The following is a 12,581-nucleotide window of genomic DNA, read 5'->3' as shown; positions in this document are numbered from 1 at the left end:
CATAATCCACTGCAACCAATATGTAGGTATTCCCACATGATGACGGAAACGGTCCCATAAAGTCCATTCCCCATACATCAAAAATTTCGCACACGATCACTGGGATCAGAGGCATCTCATCTCTCCTTGAAATTCCCCCTGTCTGTTGGCATCTCTCACAACACTGGCAGAATTCGAAAGCATCCTTATTCAATGTTGGCCAATAAAATCCGCTGTCTAGAACCTTCCTCGCTGTTTTCCTTGGCCCAAAGTGGCCTCCACATGCTAACGCGTGGCAATGATTTAATACATCCCTTTGTTCCCATTCGGGAATGCAGCGCCTAATCACTTGATCTGAGCACATTTTCCACAGGTAAGGATCATCCCAAAAATAAAATTTGGATTCGCTTCTAATCTTCATCCTCTGGGCCCGGGAAACTTCTTCTGAAACCGGCATCTCTCCTGTGACCAAGTAATTGGCTAGATCAGCAAACCATGGTTCTGCATTCAGCGTGCGCTTCCCTTTATCTGATTCCCCTAGACCGGTCAGAGCCAAAACTGCTTCCCAGTCAGGTGGTCTAGGAAATTTCTCCAAAAGGTACAAATGTTCCTCGGGAAAGGCATCGAGTATAGCCTCTTCTGTCTCTCCTTGGAAGATTCTGCTCAAATGATCTGCTACCCTATTCTCCGTTCCTCTTTTATCTCGTACTTCCCAATCGAATTCTTGTAGAAGTAACACCCAACGGATTAACCTTGGCTTCGACTCCTTCTTAGCCAGTAAGTATTTTATTGCTGCGTGATCCGTGAAGACTATAACCCTTGACCCAAGAAGGTAGGGTCGGAATTTTTCAAAGGCATACACGATGGCTAACATTTCCTTCTCCGTGGTGTCATAATTCTTCTGAGCTTGATTTAGTGTTTTGGAAGCATAGAAGATCACATAGCTTTTTCCATCAATTTTTTGTCCTAAGACAGCTCCCACAGCGAAATCGCTCGCATCACACATTATCTCGAAAGGATGGTTCCAGTCTGGTGCCCTGATTATTGGTGCTGATACTAACCTGTCCTTAAGCAGCTGGAACGCCCTCTCACATCCTTCGTCAAAGACGAATTCAACATCATTTTGTAACAACCGAGTGAGTGGTTGCGCGATTTTTGCAAAATCCCTTATGAACCTCCTATAGAACCCTGCATGGCCTAGGAAACCTCTCACCTCTTTTTGATTCGTAGGGTATGGTAATTTTGATATCACATCCACCTTCGCCTTGTCTACCTGGATACCCCTCTCAGAAACCACGTGACCTAGGACAATGCCTTCAGTCACCATGAAGTGGCACTTCTCGAAGTTCAACACTAAATGCTTTTCCTGACATCTCTGCAACACTAGATACCAGATTAGTGACAGGGTGGAGGATGTGCATCGACTACAGGAAGTTGAATGAAGCCACAAAGAAGGATCATTTTCCTTTGCCTTTCATTGATCAGATGCTGGAAAGATTGGCAGGCAAACAGTATTTTTGTTTCCTTGACGGATACAGCGGATATTTCCAAATCTACGTTAATCCGGAGGATCAAGAGAAGACCACTTTTACGTGCCCTTTTGGTACATATGCATACCGAAGAATGCCGTTTGGATTGTGTAATGCACCGGGGACTTTTCAACGATGTATGATGAGCATTTTTTCGGATCTGTTGGAAGTATGCATTGAGATATTCATGGACGATTTCACCGTCTATGGGAACTCATTTGATGCTTGTTTAGCCAGCCTAGATCTAGTGTTGCAGAGATGTCAGGAAAAGCATTTAGTGTTGAACTTCGAGAAGTGCCACTTCATGGTAACTGAAGGCATTGTCCTAGGTCACGTGGTTTCTGAGAGGGGTATCCAGGTAGACAAGGCGAAGGTGGATGTGATATCAAAATTACCATACCCTACGAATCAAAAAGAGGTGAGAGGTTTCCTAGGCCATGCAGGGTTCTATAGGAGGTTCATAAGGGATTTTGCAAAAATCGCGCAACCACTCACTCGGTTGTTACAAAATGATGTTGAATTCGTCTTTGACGAAGGATGTGAGAGGGCATTCCAGCTGCTTAAGGACAGGTTAGTATCAGCACCAATAATCAGGGCACCAGACTGGAATCATCCTTTCGAGATAATGTGTGATGCGAGCGATTTCGCTGTGGGAGCTGTCTTAGGACAAAAAATTGATGGAAAAAGCTATGTGATCTTCTATGCTTCCAAAACACTAAATCAAGCTCAGAAGAATTATGACACCACGGAGAAGGAAATGTTAGCCATCGTGTATGCCTTTGAAAAATTCCGACCCTACCTTCTTGGGTCAAGGGTTATAGTCTTCACGGATCACGCAGCAATAAAATACTTACTGGCTAAGAAGGAGTCGAAGCCAAGGTTAATCCGTTGGGTGTTACTTCTACAAGAATTCGATTGGGAAGTACGAGATAAAAGAGGAACGGAGAATAGGGTAGCAGATCATTTGAGCAGAATCTTCCAAGGAGAGACAGAAGAGGCTATACTCGATGCCTTTCCCGAGGAACATTTGTACCTTTTGGAGAAATTTCCTAGACCACCTAACTGGGAAGCAGTTTTGGCTCTGACCGGTCTAGGGGAATCGGATAAAGGGAAGCGCACGCTGAATGCAGAACCATGGTTTGCTGATCTAGCCAATTACTTGGTCACAGGAGAGATGCCGGTTTCAGAAGAAGTTTCCCGGGCCCAGAGGATGAAGATTAGAAGCGAATCCAAATTTTATTTTTGGGATGATCCTTACCTGTGGAAGATGTGCTCAGATCAAGTGATTAGGCGCTGCATTCCCGAATGGGAACAAAGGGATGTATTAAATCATTGCCACGCGTTAGCATGTGGAGGCCACTTTGGGCCAAGGAAAACAGCGAGGAAGGTTCTAGACAGCGGATTTTATTGGCCAACATTGAATAAGGATGCTTTCGAATTCTGCCAGTGTTGTGAGAGATGCCAACAGACAGGGGGAATTTCAAGGAGAGATGAGATGCCTCTGAGCCCAGTGATCGTGTGCGAAATTTTTGATGTATGGGGAATGGACTTTATGGGACCGTTTCCGTCATCATGTGGGAATACCTACATATTGGTTGCAGTGGATTATGTATCTAAGTGGATAGAAGCCAAGGCCACCACAACTTGCGAATCAAAGGAGGTGGCGAAATTTCTCAAGGATAACATTTTCAACAGATACGGGGTTCCTAGAGCAATCATCTCAGACCAAGGAACACATTTCTGTAATCGCACAATCGAGGCTTTGATGAAGAAATATGATGTACACCATCGAGTGTCAACTCCTTACCATCCTCAGTCTAATGGCCAGGCAGAGATTTCTAATCGCGAGATCAAGGCGATATTGGAGAAAACAGTTAATCCGTCAAGGAAAGACTGGAGCAAAAGACTCGGGGACGCATTGTGGGCCTACAGAACTGCCTTTAAAACACCTATTGGAATGTCACCCTACAGACTTGTGTTTGGCAAGATGTGTCACTTGCCTGTAGGAATTGAACACAAGGCATACTGGGCAGTGAAGGAAATGAACATGAAGCCGATAGCATGCGAAGAAGAGAGGAAGTTGCAATTGCAAGAGTTGGAGGAACTTCGGCTGGAGTCGTTTGAATCTGCCATGTGGTACAAAGAAAGAACGAAATTATGGCACGATAAAAACCTTCGGGTCAAGGAACTTCATGTGGGACAGAAAGTGCTCCTTTTTCAGTCTCGGCTTAAGCTCATGCCAGGGAAACTGAAGTCTAAATGGATTGGCCCATACACCATCGTTGGCATCCGAGCAAATGGAGCAGTAGAGATCCAGGGAAGTGCTCCAAACTCTGTTCCTTTCCTTGTAAATGGTCATAGAGTGAAAGTCTATAGGGATAATTCCGAGTTGTGTGTTGTGGACGAGATTCCACTACACACACTCCCTATTATTGCCTAAAAAGGACGAGGGTAATTTCCGATGATATTCCTGGGTCAAGGGGTAAGTTAATAATTTTGGAAATTCACAACTGACCCAGGGAATCTCGGAAATACAACATGTAAATAGTTTAAACATTCTCTAAAAAAAAAAAAAAAATGTGTATTTATGTGTATATAATTTCGAAGCACCAGACTCCTAGGGGAACTCGTATTGTATGTCCTAACCTAAGACCCAGGGGTCTGGAATCTTCAAATTTTATTTTTGTAGGGCATGGTCGAGGGGATTCGCCAGGAGAGACCCTGAAGGAAGGAGTCAAGGAGGGAAAGGATATTTTGAATTTCAAATTCTGGCCGATAATTATGGGAGATGTACGGTTGCTTACATCACGCCTGCAACCGCACCATCTTTTCACCAGAAAAGGCAACCGTCGTCCTTCTCTCTCCATCATTCCTCACTAGAAAAAATTTTAGTTTGCTCTTCCTTCTCTCTTCATTCACTTCTCTCTCTAACAGACAGACGAAACCCTAACAACAAATTGCCCAGTTCTTTTCGTTTTCTTTTTCGTTTTCTTTTTCAGATCTAAACCGATGGATTCTACCAAGGGAACTGAGTATGACCCCACTTTGTTGGCCGAATTGACACAGAAGGCTAATTTTGAGGGTAGGGAAATGTTTGAGGGGGAAACCCCTATTGCTGATGAAATTCTTGAGGGGGAAACCCCTATTGCTATGGAAATATATGAGGGGGAAGCCCCTATTGTGTTTGAAGTTCGTGAGAGGGAAACCCCGGTTTCTGTTGATATTGCTGAGGGGGTGACCCCTGTGTTTGAGAAGGCTGCTGAGGGGGAAACCCCTACTTTGGAGAGAATCGCTGAGGGGGAAACCCCTATTCCAAGAGATGTCAGGGGGGAGAACCCCATCCATCGCTTGCTCCTGCCGCTACCGAGCTCGCAATCTTAGCGGCATGCGTGCCTCCATCTTGTCCGGCGTAGGGACGAAAGGCCGAGACAGCTGGAGCCATGGGGGCCGCGACGCCCTTCGGGAGGGGTGCCGACCATACCGAGCCAGTTCCATGGTGATGCGAGCCAGCTTCATATGTATCACGAATCTTCAATGTCCGTCCTTTCCCAAGGGGTGGGAATTCCTCGAGAGGTGCCGCAAAGGTTCCAAAGGGATCAGACGTGGCTGATAGTGGAGGCTTGGCAGCCATATTTCCGTTCACCACCCGGTCACCGGAGTGACGAGGCTGGGGGTTCATTGCCTCTTCCGGCGCCTCCGGGTTCAGGTTAGGTGTCACAAGGGCCATGTTTGGAGCGTCCAGCACCATTGGGGAGTTCATGGCTGGAACGCCGGCTAAGTGAGCATTCTCCGGCGAGCCGCCGGCAAGGAGAGGCTGGGCCACCTCGGAGTCAAACAAGTCAGCCGATTCTAGATGAGCAATAGACAAGATGTTGTCATTTTTTGGCTTGGAGTGATGCCCAACGGCTATAGCACCATGTGACTCTTCAATGTGGTTAGGTTCCAAGGCACTTTCTAAAAGCAATTTTGTCTCTAGGCTCATATTAGGAAAGTTGACTATTTCACTACCAACCACCTCATTTGAATTAGTAGGATCATCTAGCTTTGACCGAAGGTGATGCAGCATGTTGTCCTTATTCCGACCACCATCCGTCTCGCCGCCGGTGACCTCGTCGGATTCCGGCAAGGTGTCAACATCCAAAGGTGATTTATAGCAAACGATAGCCTTTTCTTGGCCCTTCAACGTGAGATCTTCTTCTACCTCTAGCTCCATGGTTTTTGAGCTTTCCTTCAATCCATGAGTGGGGTTGGCCGGGAAGATAGATCCTTTGCATCGTGGATCTACCTTGGACGGGCTGTTCTCGGCACCAAAATCAATCCTCTTCCGGAGTTGCTTGTCCTCCGGGAATGGGGAGAGGACTAACCTTTTTCTCCCATCTCCTTTGGTAGGTGGTGCCGGAGTATTCTTCCTAGCCTTGATCCTAGCCTTGGAAGATTTCAGCGGGGGGGGGGAGCTTCATTGGACCGGAACACCATCATTTGGTCCAGGCTTCCTCGGTATCATGTGGCTTGGGAGCCGGTGGTGTTGCCATGTTCGACCGTGGCCGAGCCTTCCCGGAGCCAAGGCCGGAGGCCAACCTTGAGGATTCTCGGAAGGTTGGCCGCCAACAAAAGGACTATGTTGCCGAAGCACAAGGAAGGGGACGGAGGGTATGGGTGTTGGGGTGGCTTGAGACGACGGTGGGGCTGGTTTGGTCACCGGGGGACCATGGTGCCGGGGCGGGAGAGTAGTATGGTCGGAGGGGTGCACGGGGTCGGAGGTTAGGTGGCCGGAAATCGGCGGTGAGGCAGTCACCGGTGGGACAATCACCAGTGGTGCCATTAAGCTAGAGAGAGAAAGTTAGAGAGAAGGGAGAGCTTTTCGAGCGTTGTATCTGGAGATGGATGTGCGTTCACAGTTATGGTTATACAAATTCCAAATTACAATACCCTAGCACAGTTATTACTTTGATAGGACGAGTCGTCTAGCTTACGCTCATGCTATACAAACGTTGATTACAAGATTAGGGTTGTCAATCCTAACACATAACTCCAAAAAGCTTCTAAAAAGTCCTCACTCTCAATTAACGGTGTCGTTTTAAAGGAAGCTAACTGTAGCGTCTACTAAGTGAACCTAACTCGCTAGAACTCTCTCACAGTTATGAAGCAAGTTACATTAAATCATACAAGATTGTGTCACTCAATCATGCAGCATCAGAATTACTTAGGGAAGAAACAAAGTAAAAACAAAACAGATATTAAATAGAAAATTGAAATTGTATAGCCAAAGTTGTTACTAACACATCCCTAAAATCCTATGAGTTTAGTTCTACATAATGGAATAAGCTAAACACATAGATTGAAGGGAAGATAATTTGAACATAAAACTAAAGCAAATAGAACTCGTAGGTTGAATCCTTGTCGTTCTTGATGTTCTTGAAATCCTTCTTCAACTCCTTGCACAAATACGTACTCTAACTTTTAATCTCTGGGAATTTATGTTGCAAAAAGAAGCTCTAGGATTAGGGTTGGAGGAAGAGTCTTGGAGACTCCCCTTTTGGGGGCTATGGAAGGGTTAATTCTATGAATGAGGTTATAGGGTACATATAGGCTAGAGAAGGATTTAAATTTGGTAATAAGTTTCCTCCAAACATTAGGAAAGATGTAATTTTCGTTCCCCATAATAGAAGGAAAAGATTTGGCTTCACAAGGTAATATCTTCTTTCCTTCTTCAAATTCCCACCTAGACTGCAGCTGGTAGCTTTGCGCGACATTGGTAGAACGGCCATAAATCTCTCCGCAGAACTCCGATTGAGGTGATTCTTGTACCATCGTGAAGATATTTTCAAGAAGAAGAGAATGGTGTATAGAAAGCCCTGATCGGACCTCAGGATCGCCGGAAAATTGAGGTTGAAGACAGCTGTCGCGCGCCGCGTTTTTGTGGCGGGCCGCCGCACCTTGGCCGGCGGTCGCCGCGCGTAGTCCAGAAGCTTCTGACTCTTTGTGGTGGTCGCCACGTATTTTCCGGCAGTCTCCGGGCGTGTCTTTGTCTCCGCTAAGCGCCGGCGGTCGCCGGACGCCACCTGAAGCTCTTCAGATTTCCTACTTCGCGTTTTAACTCCCTTTTTAGGCTCAAATATGCACATTTCTCACAAAACATGTCAAAATACCAAAATATATAAAAATATGCAAATAATGGACATGTAATGCAACTTTGACATTAAAAACGGACCAAATAATGGCCTTAAAACAGTGCAAAATCCGAGCGTATCAACTCCCCCAAACTTACATTGTTGTTTGTCCTCGAACAAAACAATAAAGACACAAAAATAGACGCACGGAATGCACAAGGACTAGACGTCGTAATTGCCTCAAAAGATGAAAGAATAGATTAAGCATGAATTGATGCAATCAAATCAAGCAAGGCTTATTAGTGCACTTTCATTACTAACTCGTGGAACACCTTGAATTCAAGCACTCACATGTGGCAAACTTCCAAAGATGGGAAGTGTTCTTTCTCTCACTCTCAAAGTGTATAGAGGTAATATGTATAAGCACTCAAATCATGCATCATGCAAAGTTTACCATAGGCTTGCTCAAAGTCTAATCCCTCATCTACTAGATGTGATTAAGCATCAATCTTTATCTTTGGTTGTAATGTATGCTCTTTGGCTAAAAAGTGACTAAAAATAAAATATCCCAAGTAGAGTTAAAGTGACTCCACTCTTCTAAACCCAAGACACTTCTAACGCTTTATTTTTCTCTTTCAACTCACTTTCCAAACCTTTGATTTTTTTTTCTTTTCTCAACCTTTCACACCTTTTCTTTTTCTTCTTTTTTTTCTCTTTTCTTTCTTTCTTTCTTTTTCTTTTTCATAAGCATCCTTTCTAAGATCAAGCACATATTTTGATTTTTTTTCATTATTTCACAACTTGTACTTTCTTTACATTAAGCACACTACTTTTTATATTTTTCCTCCTTATCTCTCAATTCCTTTTCAAAAGAAGATAACAGAAACTATACTAACACAAGGAATTGTCCCCATTTATTTTGGCTTTCAATGAATAGGCTTAAAGGCTCAAAATTGGCTCCAAAGGGAAAAAATTTGAAATTTTGAGAGGATCGAAAATTTGGATATAAAAGTAGGCTAAAAAAGATGGTCAATCATCCTCCTAAATCAACTTAAACACTATGTAAACTTAGGCAAGACTATGAGCAAGTTCTAAAAACATATACACGAATACACATAAATCACACAAGAAAGAAATTAAGGCTCAAATCCTCACAAGGTATAAAGCATGATTCAAGGCGAACAAGCAATTCACTAATTATGCACCTTTTCACCAAACCATCAAATCAAAACGTCAAGTCATACTTAAACATGGATGGAATGTAATATCATCGGCAACTCGGTCTAAAGTGTGTCCCTAAGCATGCGTGTTTCTAAGTTCTTCATGTTAAGTTCACGACATGGATTCAAGAAAACATTTTACACAACAAAATTCTCCGACGGGGTTTTGAAAAACAAAAGCAAAAACTTTAAAGCAAAAAGAAAACTCTAAAACAAAAACCTAAACTCACGGTCCACCACTTCATCCCCCCAAACTTATTTACAACAAAGTGTAAAATAAGTTTGTAGAGTCGGTAGGGACGTGAGTGAACTACCAAAAAGAAAACCTACCTTGAAAAATTTCGTGTAGAGGCTTGACGGGGCAAAAATTCGAGAAACTCAAAAAATCGCGTTGAATTCTGCTATTGGGCGGCGGTTGCCGCGGCCTGTCCGGCGGTCGCCGCAATTAAGGCAGAACGTTTCCAGTGAGCAGCTGGCGGCCCACCGCGGCATATACGACTGTCGCCACGCGCTTGTCAGAACCTGCGAAATTGTTTTTCAAAAATATGAAAACGAAACAAAAACCAAAAGAAATTCAAAAACTAGAAATAAATGGTTGGGTTACCTCCCAACAAGCGCTTATTTTTCCTCTTTAGCTTGACGTTCTTTGAAGTTCATGAGTTATCCCCCATCATGGGAATTCCTTCGGGATGTCTTTGTACCTGCATATTCGCAATGTGAGCATAGAATGAAGAAAATGTAGTAGGATACAACACATAATACCTGGCAATCCCCTAAACTTCAACCAAATCAAGGTGTAAAAATAATCGCATGCAAGAACTATTAATCTACCTTGTTTCAAAAATCATCCCCCGTCGAGATCTCTATTCCCCAATAATTTGCAAGAATTTTCAACAATAGACCAACATTATGCAAAACAATATGAGCTCAAGCATATACACAAGTCATGCAAGATAAAATAGTTGCACAATGCTATGAACATGAACTCCGCGTATCAACAATCAAATCAATGGGGTATTCAAATTTCATCCACAAGAAGAAGCTAATTCAAGCACACCCAACAATAATCAATTCCAAATACTCCAACTCACAAATTCACCAACAAAATATCAAAAGTATGTCATCCCCCATCAAACTCCATGGTAAACTACCAAAATATATACCAACAACAAAGTCATCCAATGAAAGTATTCAAGATCGAAGCTCAGAAATTAAAAGAAAACGTATCTTGCGTTGGTTTTCAATTGAGCACAAGAACAATTCAGTAGAATCCAAAGAATTTAATTGAGTGATGTGAATTTGGAGTGTGGGTGTGTGAATAATGTGGAGAAATAGAATTTAAAGAGAGGGGAGAAAGTGGATGTTAGGGTTAGAAAGAAAAAGAATGAAAGAAGGAAAGAAGAAACATACCTTATGTGAAAATCTCGCGTCTACACACTGCGGCGGTCGCTGACTGCACAGTTCAGCGGACCACTGTGAATAGTCTGTCAACTCTGTCCTTACTGCCCTTCTTTCGGCGGGCTCGGCGACCGCCAACCCTGCTCCAGTTTTTTTTTTTTTTAAGAAAACGAAAATAAATATTTTTTTTTAGCTGACACATTGTACTGACCTGGCAAATCCACCTTATATGCATTATCATTTATCCGTTTGAGGATACGGAAAGGACCATACGCCCTTGGCCGTAACTTTCCCTAACGCCCTACTGGAAAACGCTCCATTCTGTAATGAATTCAAACTAAATCACCCTCCTGTAAAACCGCCTTCTTCCATCACCTATCAGCTCGCAGTTTATACTTTTCATTCTGCTGGATAATGCGCTGTCTCACTTGCTCATGCAACTCTCGAATCTGCTTAGCCTGTTCCTCCCCAGCGGAGCTAAAGTGTTCAGTGATGGGAATAGACACCAAGTCCATTGGAGTGATTGGGTTGCGCCCATAAATAATCTGGAAAGGACTCTTACCAGTTGTTCGATTATGCGACTGGTTATACGCGAACTCTACTCGTGCCAACACCAAGTCCCATTGTCGAGGACTGTCACCAACCAAACTACGCAACAAATTCCTCAAACTCCTATTGACAACCTCAATCTATCCATCCGTCTGCGGGTGATATGCACTATTAGACTGAAGTTTCGACCCCATTCTTCTCCACAAAGTTCGCCAAAAATAACTCACAAACTTTACATCGCGATCACAAGTAAGAGATTTAGGAATACCATGGAGCCACCTGACTTGCATCAAACGTCTTACTGCCGGGGAAAAAGTGCGCCATTTTAGAGAATCGATCCACCACAACCATGATCGAGTCTTTCTGCCTCTGTGTGCGGGGCAGTCCCAACACAAAATCCAAGCTAAATATGAATATTATTTTATTGTTGGTTTGTATTTATTGTGTACTCCCTCAGTCACACTTAAGATGACACGTTTTCCTTTTTAGTTTGTCCCAAAAAAGATGACACGTTTCCTTTTTTAGAAACTTTCTCTCTCCAATTAATATACCCAACCACTTTTTCTCACTCCTATTAAAATATTCATCTTTCTTTCTCTCTCTATTTTAATACTTACACTCATCTTTTCTCTCTCCAATTCAACACATTAATCAATAACTCCTAAAATCCCGTGCTGGCCAAGAAATGTGTCATCTTAGCCGGGACGTTATATATCCAGATGTTGGACTATTGTTTTATTAGTATTAAATTATTTAAAATTATAAATAAATTTGGACTAAAATTAATCACCGGTTCCAGTTTTGAACCGGAACCGACCGATTCTTAACTGGCTAGTTTCGAACCGGAACCGGTCGGTTCTGATTTATGAAAAATTAAAACTGGTTAACTGGTCAACCGGTCTGGTTAGAACCAAAATTGGCCGAATAAGCAGATATAGATGGAAGTCTTCCAATCGTTGATTAAAGTTTTCTGGGTGCTTTCCTCTTGCTCTAGAACGAATTTTGGGTGTTTTGGACGTGAATGAGTGTGTTTGGAGTCGTGTTTGGTCTACTTTATAGGCGTGAGTCGCCGACAGTGTTTTGAAGAATCGTCACTTTCCGGTCAAAATATCAATGCATAGAGAATATGATATATTAATGCCCTTTTAAAGACCAAATGTATACAAATATCAATCAATGGGTCGCTAAGATTGTTCTGGACTCCTTGGACACTTCTCGACGGCTACTTACTCGTGCTCAACGTTCGATGGATGTAACTCCGTTTTAGGCACTACTTCCGAGATGAGCTGTTGAATGCTCGATGGTCGCTGAAGTGTTCAGCGGGTGCTGAATTGTGCTCAGCGACCGCTTATCTCGTCCTTTTTCTCTGGACTTCGTTTCTGACCTTTTTTCTGTCATTTTTTATCTTTTTTTTGGCCCATTCATAATAAAAACACGTCAAAATACCAAAATGTAACCCCTCTGTCCAGTAAAAATATATGCACTTTCATTTCGCCCATCCCATAAAAATATGGACATTTCCCTTTATGAAAAGTTGTCCCCAACTCATTACCCATATACATCAATTTATGGCTCAACATTACAACTCATTAAACAATAATAATAATGTGGGTCTCACTATCCACTAACACTACTTTAACTATCATTCTATCTCTCTTACTTTACCAATTGTGAATTAATTCCCATATTATTTCAATTGCCCATATTTTTATAAGACAGAGAAGTATAAAATATTCAATTAAAGGATACTATTTGCACGATTGACATTCAAAACAGGCCAAATAAGGGCCCTAAAC

The 12,581-nt window shown here is 42.9% G+C and overlaps 1 protein-coding gene across 1 annotated transcript; it reads left to right on the top strand.

Annotated features, from left to right (window-relative positions):
- The first annotated feature begins 1,695 nt into the window (after positions 1–1,695).
- LOC125220345 (uncharacterized protein K02A2.6-like) lies at positions 1,696–4,771 on the top strand. Its single transcript, XM_048122509.1, has 6 exons — positions 1,696–2,078; positions 2,322–2,688; positions 2,956–3,363; positions 3,496–3,641; positions 4,508–4,701; positions 4,764–4,771. Exons 1-6 carry the CDS (start codon positions 1,696–1,698, stop codon positions 4,769–4,771), a joined length of 1,506 nt encoding a protein of 501 aa, XP_047978466.1.
- Positions 4,772–12,581: the final 7,810 nt, after the last annotated feature.

Source organism: Salvia hispanica, chromosome 4 (assembly GCF_023119035.1).
Source record: "Salvia hispanica cultivar TCC Black 2014 chromosome 4, UniMelb_Shisp_WGS_1.0, whole genome shotgun sequence".
Lineage (NCBI taxonomy): Eukaryota > Viridiplantae > Streptophyta > Magnoliopsida > Lamiales > Lamiaceae > Salvia > Salvia hispanica.
This window is presented reverse-complemented; position numbering and strand designations above follow the sequence as displayed.

What these genes read in the sequence shown, in the direction of transcription:
- LOC125220345 (XM_048122509.1), top strand. Translation starts at nt 1,696, where the DNA reads ATGGACGATTTCACCGTCTATGGGAACTCATTTGATGCTTGTTTAGCC. An exon ending in TGGTCACAGGAGAGATGCCG is followed by an intron (nt 2,689 to 2,955) that starts GTTTCAGAAGAA and finishes GAATTCTGCCAG; the next exon opens with TGTTGTGAGAGATGCCAACA. An exon ending in GAGTCGTTTGAATCTGCCAT is followed by an intron (nt 3,642 to 4,507) that starts GTGGTACAAAGA and finishes TTTCTTTTTCAG; the next exon opens with ATCTAAACCGATGGATTCTA.